General features: G+C 35.4%; 1 protein-coding gene across 1 annotated transcript in view; it reads left to right on the top strand.

Moving 5' to 3' along the window:
* LOC143254328 (calmodulin-binding transcription activator 1-like) overlaps positions 1-14,234 on the top strand; it is a 34,722-nt gene extending 20,488 nt beyond the window's left edge. Inside the window, exons 8-11 of the mRNA XM_076509315.1 lie at positions 2,459-4,108; positions 7,512-7,638; positions 8,611-8,736; positions 10,085-14,234. Coding sequence (XP_076365430.1) covers positions 2,459-4,108; positions 7,512-7,638; positions 8,611-8,736; positions 10,085-10,269 — 2,088 coding nt within the window. The 3' untranslated portion in view covers positions 10,270-14,234. The remainder of the gene's footprint in view (positions 1-2,458; positions 4,109-7,511; positions 7,639-8,610; positions 8,737-10,084) is intronic.
* The last annotated feature ends 244 nt before the right edge of the window (positions 14,235-14,478 follow it).

Here is a 14,478-nt window from a genome sequence, read left to right as displayed (position 1 = left end):
ATGTGTTATGAAGTGTGATATTTACTTTATTTTTTACTAATTACTTGAGTTCTAATTTGCATAATTAGCTTGCTTTTGGTCAACGTTTTTTCAATAATTAATGTGGAACACCGAACGGTACACCATGTTTCCTGTGATGTGAATCATCTGTAATGTTTTGTGACAAAATTAACAAATCTGTGTGTCGATTTAAGATTATACGATCAACAAATATTTATCAAAGTTTTTTCTTAAACTTGCAATTGAGTTCTCTTCACCACCCATTCAACGGGTAACGACATCTGAAACTATACACGTATACGGACAATGATAAATACTGAAATATATAAAGCAACAGAAATCTTGATTATAAGAGTCTATACCACATTTGAGGATATTTGTTTTTACCAAATTTTCCTTGTATACAAGTATTTTGACTCTTATGTTGTTTTAGACCGATATTGCTATAAATCATTTGAAACTGCTGTCAAAGCGCCCGTTTCTCATTGTTGTAAGCTACTATTAGCAGAATATTATTAGTGATTTTAGTCTCTTAACAGCAGTAACAACAATTGTACCATAGCCAATGCAGTCTACTTCTGACAATAGAGACATCTAACAAAGGCTGCGCATCATCAAAGCGTGAGAAATGTCGCGAGAGTTTGTGACTGAACAAATGTCATCTACTAGATTTTTCTTATATTTACAAGATGCACAAATTACCAATCCTGTTACATGTATAAAACTACAAAAAATTCATACATATTAACTAATATAAGTAAGGAACTTTTTAAAGCAAGTTTCCAGTTATGTCTTCCCAAAGTATGTCAAAAAAGCTCTAAGAAAATCTCTCAAACGATCAGTAGTCTTGTAATAGGAATATTAAACATTCTGCCGCGAGTCACTGGTAATTTTACAACGCTAAAATCAATGTACCGATTCTCTGTGGTGGAGAGATCCCGAATAACCTCTTGTGTGTAGCTCCCTGTATAAAGTTAGTTTTAAAGATACAGTAAACATAGCTTGAAGCTCCCTCAGGATCATCATCTGTCATTCCTCGGTGGATCAGGAGTAAGTTTACGGACTTACAATGCTAAAATCCATGGTTTGATTCTATGTCATATACAAAGCCCATCGTATAGTTTGACATTAAGAAAACAGCGAAAATAACTTCATCCACTGTGAACTAGATTACTAAATCTAGCCACTTGCTCTATTTATTGTTACTGTTATGAACAACAGATACTTGGCTCATAGGGGAGAAAGCAAATTTATTACTAAAGTAATAATAATTTTGCTAATAATATCTAATAATTGTAGGATCGGGTAACTGGTTTGTTTTGAATTTAGCGCAAAGTTACTCGAGAGCTCGGCCTGGCATGGCCGAGCGCGTAACGCGTGCGACTCGTAATCCGAGGGTCGCGGGTTCGCGCCCGTGTCGCGCCAAACATGCTCGCCCTCCCAGCCGTGGGGGCGTTATAATGTGACGGTCAATCCCACTATTCGTTGGTAAACAGAGTAGCCCAAGAGTTGGCGGTGGGTGGTGATGACTAGCTGCCTTCCCTCTAGTCTTACACTGCTAAATTAGGGACGGCTCGGTGCAGTGGGCTAACAACCTACTCACTTAAATATTTGTTGAAGAATCCGCAAGCGATTGCGGCCCTATGTTCCTAGATGGAATCTAATGGTGATAACTAACTAACTAACTACTCGAGGGCTATCTTTGCTAGCCGTCCCTAATTTAGCAGTGTAAGACCAGAGAAAATGTAGTTAGTCATCACCACCCACCGCCAACTCTTGAACTATTATTTTACCAACGAATAGTGGGATTGACCGTCACATTATAACGCCCCAATGGTTGAAAGGGCGAGCATGTTTGGTGTGCCAGGGATTCGAGCCCGTGACCCTTGGATTTACGAGGCGAGTGCTTTAACCACCTGGCCATGCTGGACCGATTGGGTAATTTAAATGTTAAAAGACATTCAAACCGGCCCGGCATGGCCAAGCGTGTTAAGGCGTGCGACTCGTAATCTGAGGGTCGCGGGTTCGCATCCCCGTCGCGCCAAACATGCTCGTCCTTTCAGCCGTGGGGGCATTACAATGTGACGGTCAATCCCACTATTCGTTGGCAAAAGAGTAGCCCAAGAGTTGGCGGTGGGTGATGATGACCTAGCTGCCTTCCCTCTAGTCTTACACTGCTAAATTAGGGACGACTAGCGCAGATAGCCCTCGAGTAGCTTTGTGCAAAATTCAAACAAACATTAAACATACTCAAAGGTAAGGTGATACCAAAATTAGTGCTAATAATTTCTAACAACATCAACAGATTGCTTAGTTCATATGCTTACTTCAGTGAAATATGAAACGCATCATTAAAATTATTCCTAGGTAGACAGAACAAAATTGTATCATTTCCATTGATGGTTATTTTTTGACATAAAGAATTTTTAAAATTATCATTTTCAATTTACGCTTCCAGACAGACACGACTGTGGAAGGAATAGTTCAACAGTTAATGGAGAAACACCAGCTTGAAACAGTTCTAAACAGCCAACAAAGAAGCAGTCGAGATAGGAATATTTCTTTAAAGTTAGCCATATGTCCAGTTACTGGAAAGGAAAAACGGTCAGTTCAGAATAACCAGGCCGTTATCCCTCGGTCAACTTCTGGTAACGTAACCAGTGACCGTTCAACATCGAAACTGGCAGCTCAGGAAGATGTGCCAAAATTCCAACCCAAGGTCCAGAAGATGGGCGTAATTACAAGTAGAAGCGGACGACCCAGCAGTCTCAAAATAACCTCCTCTTACCGGTCAGCTCAAGAAAAGACCACAGTAGCGACATCTACATCTTCACACTTTGTCAACACTTCTCCAACATCTGTTATACTAAGTCTTTCACAAATACAAGGTGGAGGTGGTTTGTTGATCCTAAATAATACAGGGGCTGTTACAGGACTAGGTCTTACTCCCACTATGGATATCACAACGCCGATCACTGGCATAGACATTTCTCCCATTCATAAAACAACTACCGCTATTACGACGCTAGGAACTACGACCACTCCAGATACCACAACTGATCTTACAGAACTTGAACTTACCCCGTCTTCTAATAACGAGGCTGTTGTTACGTGTTTAGAATTTACTTCTGTCCAAAACACGACAACGGACATCACGGGTTTGGACATCACTCCGACTCAAAATACAACTGCTGCTACTGAACTGGCACGTTCACCCGCGTTAAGCACGACAACAGTACAATCCATATTAAAACTTACTCCTGCACAAAGAACAACAGCAGCATCAGGCGAGAGACTCGTTCAGTCTCATAGTTCCACAACTGTCAGTGAATTAGGACTACGAACAACAAATATTCTGACAAACTTTGGACAGAATTCCAATACAACTGTGCAAAGAACACCACTTAAAACAGAGCAAAAAAGTAAAACAGCCTTTTTGGGATTACAACTGGGCTCGAAAAGGTCATCAGAGGATAACAGAACCAGCAAACAACATGCAAATAATATTTCTATTCCAGCACGTTTTCGTAACGAGCTTCCTGGAAGAGAGTCCTTTCTAAATATTGTATCACCTAAACTTACAACGAATTCCATTGGCCTTGATTCCCAGGATTTTCTTAGTTCTATTGCTTTCTTTGCATCTAGTTCTGAGGCTCATCCCACTGGAACTGTTCATCACAGAGGTGACCAAACAGTTTCATCTGGTAAAGTGGCCTCTAATCGACGCAAATCTAAACATGAATCTCAAAACCTATTCTTGTCTTCTCAAGAATCATCTGCAGAAACTTTTCCAAAAGAGATGGATATCCAAACAATCAGCGATGTTAACAGTTTTGACGTAACTCCTATGGACATTTCGGACAGTGACCTTCCTATTAACCACATTGACGACGTTTTCCAATACAATTCACTCCATACGTTAACTGATTTCAATACTCTAGTCAGTCCCAATTCCAAGCACTCACCAGGAAATGAGTCATCCATCGTGACAACAGCATCTTCTTCATTTCCAGCCTTCAGTTGCTCTTCGCAGATGGAGTTACCACAACATAAGCATGATGACGTGGTATCAATCAATGATTACTCTCCAGATTGGTCATACACAGAGGTGAGAAAAATATTTTTCTTTTCTTTCGGTGTCTTTTGTAGTTTTGCTTGAAGGTTATGTGTGTGTTAAGTGGTACGAGAATCATGTAGCAAAAAAATTAAAATATTTTCTTAACGTCTCGACTCTTGACAGTTTTGATTCTAGTTTTGGCCTTTAGAATATCAGTCTACCCTGATATATTATCAGAAATTTCATGAGTATTCAGAATAAACTGCTGAATGACATTTTTCAATACGCTTTGATGCATCATTTGTGTGAGACGACGACAACAAAAATGCGAGATGTTAGTTACACTGGGAAAATGGTGTGTTATGCAAACATACCATAAATTTCGTACCTTCCTATTTTACATAGAAGTTTTTAATTATATATTTATTATCACACAACACATACTCAAGAAAAAAACTGCTTTCTTTTTTATTATTTGTATCTACCTTTGTTGCTTGTCATTCCCTTTGAGTTAGCGCCTGGTCTGCCTGTGGAGGGTATGGATGTAAAGCTGTACTTTTGTATACGAAGGATACAAGCTCAATTATGTTTGAGTGGAAATAACCATCACATGGTCTCTCGGGGTAAACCTGAAGTTACCAATCCAACTGTGTAGTGGGGAGGGGACGTGGACAGTATGGAACATCAACTTAAGTTAATCGAGCAGTATTAAAAATACTTCTTGAGGGAGTGGCTCCAGTAAAAGTAACAGTCCAGCATCTAGTTCAAGCACTAGATTTTCATTGCGTACTACGCTATACGTCCAATCCGTTTATATATAGCATAGACTCGGACAATTTTAGCGGAACAATTATTACTTCGCAGTTGATATAGCGTTCTGACCAGATATACACTTCCGGGGAATCGATTTCCCCAAAAGAATTGCGATAGTCCAGTTAAGGCTAAAACTATTCCAAAAAGAAAAGATTTATATTAAATATATATAAAAAGAATTTCAGTTACTCAAAAGACAAGCTTACTATAACATGTGCTGTTAACTTAAATACCCCATGAACCTAACAGAAGCACATTTCTGTGGGAACAAAACCGTTTTGCCTGCAGAAACTTTGCCGAAATATGGTGTTAAAATATCATACGTGTTTTCAGTCTTGTTAAATCAGTTTACGAGAAATTTCTTGCATGCAAGTGTGAAAGATTATAAATCATAAAAGTGATTTCTATGAAAGTAACGAAAATATTTAAATCATCATTTCAAATTTGATGCAACTTGCTCATAGCAGTAAATGACAATTGCATTAAGAATCTTTAATAAAAAATAGAAATGCCCTGAAATAATAGTTGTTTATAACATTCGAAATGTGTTTAGTATGTTAATGTTTATAAAGCAAAGTTTAACTAAATGATTGTTTGTTTTTAATTTCGCGCAAAGCTACTCGAGAGCTATCTGCGCTAGCCGTCCCTAATTTAGCAGTGTAAAACTAGAGGGAAGGCAGTCAACACCACTCACCGCTAACTCTCGGGCTACTCTTTTACATTATAAAGCCCCCACGACTGAAAGGGCGAGCATGTTTGGTGCGACTGGGATTGGAACCCGCGACCCTCGGATTGCGAGTCGAAAGCTTTAACCCACGTGGCCATGCCGGGCCTTTTACTAAATGAAAACTATCTATATCCAAATTGGTATTTAAAGATAATCGCTGATCTAGTTTCACAAATCCTCAGTGAATGTTGGTTTTATATATCTTATTGTTTAATGAAGCCCTAAACAAAACACGAAATTTTTGCTAGTAAATGATTATACGTTTGAAACAGATGGCAAACTTCATGCTTGTTTTTGGACAAAACAGTGGGAATGAAATAAATAAATAAATACAGTCATGTGAAAAAGTTAGGACACCCAATGAAAGCCTGTGTATTTTTGTAACATTTTTGGATATATAGATATTTAATCTCAATTTTAACAATACTGAAAGATTATAGGGGATATTACTAAACAATTAAAACTGAAGAAAAGACTTTTCAAGTTCTTCTGTAAATGAACGTCTACAAAAATGCATATTCTAACTGAGAAAAAAGTAGAACACCCCACATTTATTCTCACTTAAAATGGCTGAACTCACACGCAGGTGTATCACACCAGGTGCACATGATTAGAAGATCGTTACTCAGCATTTTGAATGAGGCTTGCTCTATTTAAACCTCAGACATTTAGTTTGGTGTGCTCCTTACTGTTGAAGTGAGAGTGAGCACCATGGTGAGAGCAAAAGAGCTGTCTGAGGCCTTCAGAAAGAAAATTGTAGCAGTTTATAAGTCTGGTAAGGGATTTGAAAAGATCTCAAAAGAGTTTGAAATCAGCCATTCCACTGTCCGGAAAATAGTCAACAAGTGGAGGGCTTTCAAAACAACTGCCAACATGCCCAGGTCTGGTCGTCCAAGCAAGTTCACCCCGAGAGCAGACCTCAAGATGCTAAAAGAGGTCTTCAAAAAACCCTAAAATGTCATCACGAGACCTACAGCAGGCTCTGACTACTGTTGATGTGAAAGTGCATGCCTCTACAATCAGAAAGCGACAGCACAAGTTTAACTTGCATAGGATGTGTGCAAAGAGGAAACCTTTGCTCTCTAAGAGAAACATCAAGGCCAGACTGAAGTTTGCCAGAGAGAATGTAGACAACAACCAGGACTTATGGAATATTGTTCTTTGGACATTAGAACAGAGGACATGTTTGGCGTAAACCAAATGCAGCATTCCAGGAATAGACCTCATACCAACTGTGAAGCATGGAGGTGGAAGTGTCATGGTTTGGAGCTGCTTTGCTGCAGCAGGACCAGAACAGCTCACAATCATAGAATTCACTATAAATTCCACTGTGTATCAGAGGGTGCTTGAGGACTATGTGAGACCATCTGTACGAAAATTAAAGCTGAAGCGGAACTGGACCCTGCAGCACGTCAATGACCCAAAGCATACCAGTAAATCCACCAAGGACTGGTTAAAAACTAAATGGAGAGTCCTGGAATGGCCGAGTCAAAGCCCAGATCTTAATCCCATTGAGATGCTGTGGGGTGACTTGAAATGGGCTGTACATGCAAGAAACCCCTCAAACATCTCACAGCTGACAGAATTCTGCATTGAGGAGTGGGGCAAACTTTCTTCAGACCGATGTCAGAGACTGGTAGATGGCTATAAGAAGCGTCTCACTGCAGTTATTTCAGCAAAAGGGGTAACACTAGTTATTAGGGGGTAGGGTGTCCTAACTTTTTCTTCAGTTCGAATATGCATTTTTGTTTTATATATATATATATATATATATATATATATATATATAGTTTAACCAAAATTGGCAACGTTGGTAATTACTGAAAATTTAATTTACTCTTACGTGACATTTTGAAATGTTAAGGATTTAGGCGAGATAATATTCTAAATATGCGTTATTTTGTTTCTTTTCAGGGTGGAATCAAGGTTCTCATATCAGGACCCTGGGACTCTTCTAGCTCCCTCTATACTGCCTTATTCGATGGCGTTAACGTTCCAACTACTCTTGTCCAAAGTGGAGTTCTTCGATGCTTTTGTCCTGGTAGGTTTTAATTTTACTATAGATAATTTTTTCAGATGTATATTGTTAGCAGAGACTGGTTTGTTTTTGTTAAGCCTAAAGCTACACGGTGGGCTATGTGTGTCCTGCTTACCACGCATATTACAATCCTAAAGACCTACCACTAGGGGGCGTTATCAGAGACATAGCTAAATTGTTTAAAATTCGCTCATTTAAACAGCAAACAATTATTAAATATAGAAACCTCGCCACCTAGAGTTGGTATAGTTGGTTAAAAAATACGTATCATCTTCATGTGAAAACCGAGACAAAACGAAATCCAAACCTAAAACTCTGCTAATGATCCAGTAAACTAAATTACTGCACGTAAACTATTTCTACCATCACCATTTTCTTCTCTGAATGTGAATGCCCTAATAACTGATATTTTTTTTATAAAGTCATCGTTGGACTCGTTCTAGATGTGGAATTATTTTATTTTTTATATTTTACATCAAATCATCAAGTATTTAGGTAAAAAAATATCAAATTCCAAACGTAATAATTTTAAATTTCAAAAAAAAGGGGGGGAAGAAGCGAAATAAGTTCTGTCTCACAAAATTCTTTCCTAATGCGTTTCAACATAAACATAAATGACCTCGGAGAAGTTGAGGAAGAAAAAACATATTATTCATTCCAGTTAGTCCTTTTGTATAATGGTAACTGAAAAGAAATTTGTAGTTCAATCTGATTCGTTCTAAGCCTAAATCACTTTGTTCAGCATATCTGATCGCGCTATGTATAAATTTATACTAAACTCACGAACTTCTATGTCCAGTCTTTTTTAACTAATATCTTTAATATAATTCGGTGCATTAGAACTTAATTTTCTGGACCTCAAACAAAGGAAAAAGTAATGTTTGGTCTTTTACGTAAAATTATTGTATTGATAATTTTGAATGATTTGCAGGGCTGATTTATTATTATTATTTTTTTTATTACGACAATTTTCAGCACATGACGCAGCAGTGGTGAATCTCCAGGTGGCGTGTGAAGGCCGTGTCATCTCGAACTCGGTGACTTTCGAGTACTACAAAAGGATTATAAGCACATTAACAACCGACAACTTTAACGTAGATGGTAGGTAGTGCTGATATCGTAAGATGGCGCTTCTGTTATTACCTGTTATGTTAAGCCACCTTTAAATACGCAGGTTAAACACGTATTTTAATTTTAAATATATATATCAAACGACCAGTATACAGAGAAGAAAAAAAATATATATTTAGAGCCCATCTAGTAGGAAAACTTCATTGTAGAAAATTATTGTTGAATACATGATTTATAAATGTGAAAAAAATTAGTAATTACTTTGTTTATATAGTTTACAATCGATAAACTTCCTAAACATTATGAAAGTACGTATTTGAGGGTTATGACCAGTAATAAACACTGATGCAGTGAAACAATATGTATAAAACAATAAACACAAAAAACTGTAACAATGCTGAACAACATTACTTAGTGACGTCATCAGGCAGAAATGCTGAAGTTGAACAGAAAAATGCGCATTCACAATAATCACATGTTCATGTTGAGACATGCTATGTTCCCTGAGAAACGCTTTTACTCACTGGAACAAAATGGTCTATTTAAATGACTTAAGGTGATTCGAAACCAGCCCATCAACTAACAATAATGCGTTATAGAAAATTACTAATTTTATTAAAACGTCAGATTTGTTTTTTACTAGTCCACATAAGAGCGAGAGTAAACTCGGAAACATGATTATTACGCTCAGTGGGTAAATGTTATCATTTTTTAAAGTATATCTCCTCTTGTTCAAATATTAGGCCTACAAGAGCAAAGAACCTGAAGAGTTGAAGTCCAGTATATTCATGATTGGTACACTGAGCATGAGCGCATGATTATTTCGATGACACGTTTCCAACAATGCAAATACTAGTACACATTTTATTATGTAAGAATTCATTTTGTTATCCCTGAACATTACGATTCTGTCTCCATGCTGCTTCATAATTTTAAAGTACTTGTGCTGCCATCTGTTAACAAATAATCATAACATATTTATTAGAATTATATAATCTTCATCGTGGGTCCCATCATCACAGGACGGCATTTCTTCACAAACCAGTTAATTTAAAATCAACTAGGGTTTCTTCAAACAACAATGGATGACATAATCTGTAAACAACAGTTATGAAACATATGGCGTTTATTGCATTATACGAAATATGACATTTACAGGTGTTGAGCACTATTATTAGAAACTGCCTTTCTCCCATAAAAGTACAAGCCCAATGTATCCAACAATACCTAAACCTCTTTCTTGTGTTTATTGCCTATATTTGTTAAAGACTGACTATTATTACTCGTATGTGTCTCATTCCAAATTTTCTAGCATACTCTTAAAACACCTGATAACTTCTGATCTCATTTTGTGTTTACAAAAATTTTCTCCACTTAGAACAAGTTCTGGAACTTTCCTTGATGGAAAGATTGAAAGGAATGGAATCTCGGCTGTCCATCCAATCAGAAGTGTTAACTCTCTGTTCAGACCTGTCTACTGCTGCTACCTCTACTTCAGACCACTTATATGCTGATGAACCTCCTGGTTCTGACCAGAAAAAAATATCTACACGAACAGTGTAGTTCAGAAGAACGCAAACTTAAGTGCTGATGGTTAAGTAAACTGTCAAAGAGAAAAAGAACTTGTTGGCTGAGTTTTTTGGGAGTTGGAGTATGCATTCGATGAAAAAAAAATGGTTCATTTATGTTAGTGAAACCAAAGATGGCATCGTAGAATGCTAAAGCAACTTCAAGTTAGGTGGGAATCCTCACATTACTTGATGTAACTTTGAGGTAGACTGGAATTCCCCACAGTAACCAACACAGACTTGAGACATAAAAGAACCTTTAGTTGAAAACAAAAATGTAGACGGTAAGTGAACGACTTAACTCGCATGTTGACGTAAGAAAACAATCAATATGACAGAATTAGTTGACCATTTAAATTTCAACTTAACGATGACTTTTGACCAACATGTTGTTAATGTCTTGACAGTAGAGAACTCCTGCCAAAAAACAAAACAGTAGATGGAAAGTAATTTCTCAGGAAAGAAAATTGTCCAAAATGAGAAAAACAAAACAAACTGTTATACTGGAAACTTAAAAATTGTTTTGCAGTGAAATATATATATATATATATATGATAGAATGGCAATCTCATGTCTGGTACAGATACTGTATAGGCTGAAAACTTCTTAAGGGGCTCACACAGATATTATATAGCGAGAGAACCTATAAAGTGACTGATATCAATATTATATAGGAAAAGAACTTCTATAGTGATTTATATAGATATTGTATAGGCTGAGAACTTCTTATGTGATTGGAATAGATATTGTAGATGGTAGGAAACTCTTAAGTATAGAAAACCAAGCGTGAAGCTGTATTTAAAAAAATTCTCTTTCAACATGCGATACATATTTTTTGATTCAGTAACACCCTCACCAGATTCAACAGAATCTTCACCAAGGAAGTTACAAATCTAAAAATTAAAAACTAGTACCTGATTTAGTTCCGAGTTAAGTTTATTAACTTTTTAGACTTCCGAGAACTAACTCAAGTCGTTATTCTTCTTTGATGGCTGAAAAACTATAGTTTTGTGTGCTCTTGTTTCGAGAATTAGATATTTAACACCATTACATTTCTCATTGACGGCAAGAACATTTTTCGCCTTAAAATCTGAAGTGTTTTAGGTACAGAATGTAACGGTTAAGAGCAACTTCAGTAGAATGTAACTGTTCTTTTTTTCCTCAAAATTTGGAAATTGAAAAGCTTGAATATATTTTTTCACATTATTGAAAAATCAAATTCTTCCAGTAAAGTAACTTCACTTTTAAAGTGTCCAGTCCAACATGAGTTATCATAAGTAAAAAATTTTAATATATATGAATTTTGAATGTGGACTATAGCAGTCATAGGAATGAACTGTGGAATTGTCAGGCATTATGATTGGTCTTGGATTTATTTTAAAGTATATTTGTCAAGACCAAAAGAGTACAACCGTTATTAATATTTATTTCTCACAGTGATCGTGAGACGAAGATTGTTTCAGTTCAGATTCTTTGCTTTGATTCATAGGTTCACAAATGTAATGCTTTTCATTGCATTTAGTAACTTTAAATGTTTACATTTCATCTCCTCGTTAAGATAGCTATGTAATTCTACTTATTTTTTTCAGAGCATAGAATACTCAGTATTTTTTAATACAACAGGTACAGATATTAGATAGAAAAGCCATAAGCTGCTAATCTGTGTTAATAAAGGCAAACAATATGACCAAGACTATGGATTTTAAGTAATCAAACATCGGAATAATGGTTAAACATGACATAACACATAAATAAGAAGAACTGTGTAACCCTTAGAAAACGTATAACACCTACACGCAGAATGCTACGAAAATAGACCAACTTTTATTTTAAAATAGTAGAGAACAATGTTTTGACCTACTTAGGTCCTTTTTAGGTTAACCTGAAGATGACCTAAGAAGTATAGGTCAAAATGTTGTTTTCTACTTTTTTAAAATAAAAGTGTTAATGCCCATACCAGCCATCTTGAGATACATTTTTACTTCAAGTGGGTTTCTTGTCATTATGAAAAAAAACCAACTACCAAAACTGTATAGGTGTATGTTGTTGTGTCAGATTCATTATGTGTATTTATTAGTAAGTGTGTGGGAGTATTCTATTCTGATAAACAAATACTTCAATACTCAGTGTTTATTGACAGTTTTACATTCAAAGATAGCAGTGAAACAAGTGTTAGAATTTTGCAACAAAGTACAGAAACAGATAACTAAGCAAGTTTAGTAATGTTATTAATTATTCTCTCAAAGCAAGTACCATTGCTACGTCATTTTCAGAGATGTATATTGGTTTTGTTGTCATTAATTATAACATTTAAATTATTGACTGGAGAGGTAATGAGTGACAGCTTAAACTATGACTTTGTAGTTTAAACAGTTGCTTGTTGGCTTTTTAGAAACTTCTATAGACTTATTCTCCTCTTTGAAATACAAAAAAATTGTTAAAAGAATAATAAGGGCATTAGGAAAGATAAATGTTTAATAAAAGCTGGCACATACTTCTAAAAAAAAAACAAAAACAACCAGCAATTGTACTGTACATTTTATGCGAACTTGTGCACTTTTAACCTTAGCATTGCAGGAAAGAAATGTTACATTATGCTGGTTATCACCTGTGAGGTTTAAAAATGAGTTACCAATTTTTTTCAGCATAAATTTTAACAAACGGAACTTTTTTTGCCAATGCTCTGAATTTATGGGAAACAAATTAAATATGTTACTGTTCGAAACATAAAACTTGTTCTGATTCTCTAATAACCTACTTTAGAAATAATGAATTAAATGTAAATGTTTTTAACGTTAAAGTACTCTTAATACCTTGATATCTAATGCTAATAATTATAAGAATTACGGCTATTAAACTTTAGATACGGCTTTCTTACCAATAGTGTGTGTGCGTGTGTGTGTAGAAATCTAAAGTATAAAATTGACTTTTTTAAATTCTTAAAAGAAAGAACTTTTTTCTACAAATAACCTTCATTAATTATTAGTTTTTTATTGACTAGAGTATTCAGCACAATAAAGTGTAGGACTGAAAATTTCAAGATCTCTCCATTGCTTGTTAGACATATTAAAAGTTCCAGCTTCCAACATTTTACCTACATGCAAGGAAATTTTAAACCAAATGCGTGTGCATACTTAAAAAAAATCTTTATCATGCTGATAGGATACTTTAAACTATAACCCATTTTGATCTTAAAATAAAGTTTGAGAGATATGATCCATCATTCAGACTACCTTGTATCATCGTAGAGGTTTAACAATCTATATATTCATTAGAAATCTGCTTTTCCATATGACAAAGCAACAAACATTTCAATATTTTTTCTGAATTAATTAATGTTTATGGCTTAATCAGCATAGTAAAATATCTATAGCATTATTATTATTTCAAGAAAGAGACCTGGTTTTTCCAGGTCATGGGGTTGTATATAAAGGTTCCATTTTAATTAATTTACATAGTTCCTCCTCCAGGTTCTATATAATTTTTCCGATGAATGGTGTTCTTATTATTAACATTCAAACAGGTTAATTTGTGTTATGAGAATGACATTGTTACTTACTGTCTAAAACTACCAATACTTTTTACCTCATGTTTTGGGAGAAAACTTTTGTTTTCATATTTCTAGTCAGGTATTTAGAGTAAACAAGTATCTCTACCCTACTATCTAGATTTTGTTTTTTAACTGCCATCTGTTGTGAAAACTTCTTATTATTAGTTTTTCTAATGATGTTATTGTTGTACATAGCTGTTATAACTTCAGAGGTTTATTCCTTTAGTTATTGGTTTGTTTCACCTATATGTAAAACAGTGGTATGGAACTCTAAGAACAAAGGATATGTGATAAAGGAATTTTCTTTAATATCATTATTTTCTGTGTGTAATTAAATGTTTCCAGATGAAAAACAACTGTTTGTATCTTTCATAAAGAGATTCACCAAGCACACATCAGAACTTGCATTCTTACTCGCTGTGGAAATTCACATTGAAAAACACTTAAAAGTGAAACCCAGAAACTGACATGATCAGAAAAAAAAAATCTAATTAGAAGGGGAAACCGATAAATGGTACGGTGTTGGAGACAATGTAATTGATAAATGTTCAAAGTTTGAAATAGATTATTGGCTGAACGTATACATACACACTTCAAAGTTTCAGTTTTTATGTAATTATGACTTTACTGCTGAAATGTGCAGGCAGTGAATGA

Source organism: Tachypleus tridentatus, chromosome 6 (genome assembly GCF_004210375.1).
Source record: "Tachypleus tridentatus isolate NWPU-2018 chromosome 6, ASM421037v1, whole genome shotgun sequence".
In the NCBI taxonomy this organism is placed as follows: Eukaryota; Metazoa; Arthropoda; class Merostomata; order Xiphosura; family Limulidae; genus Tachypleus; species Tachypleus tridentatus.
The sequence above is the reverse complement of the archived record's forward strand: the minus strand, read 5'-3'. Positions and strand labels throughout refer to the sequence as shown.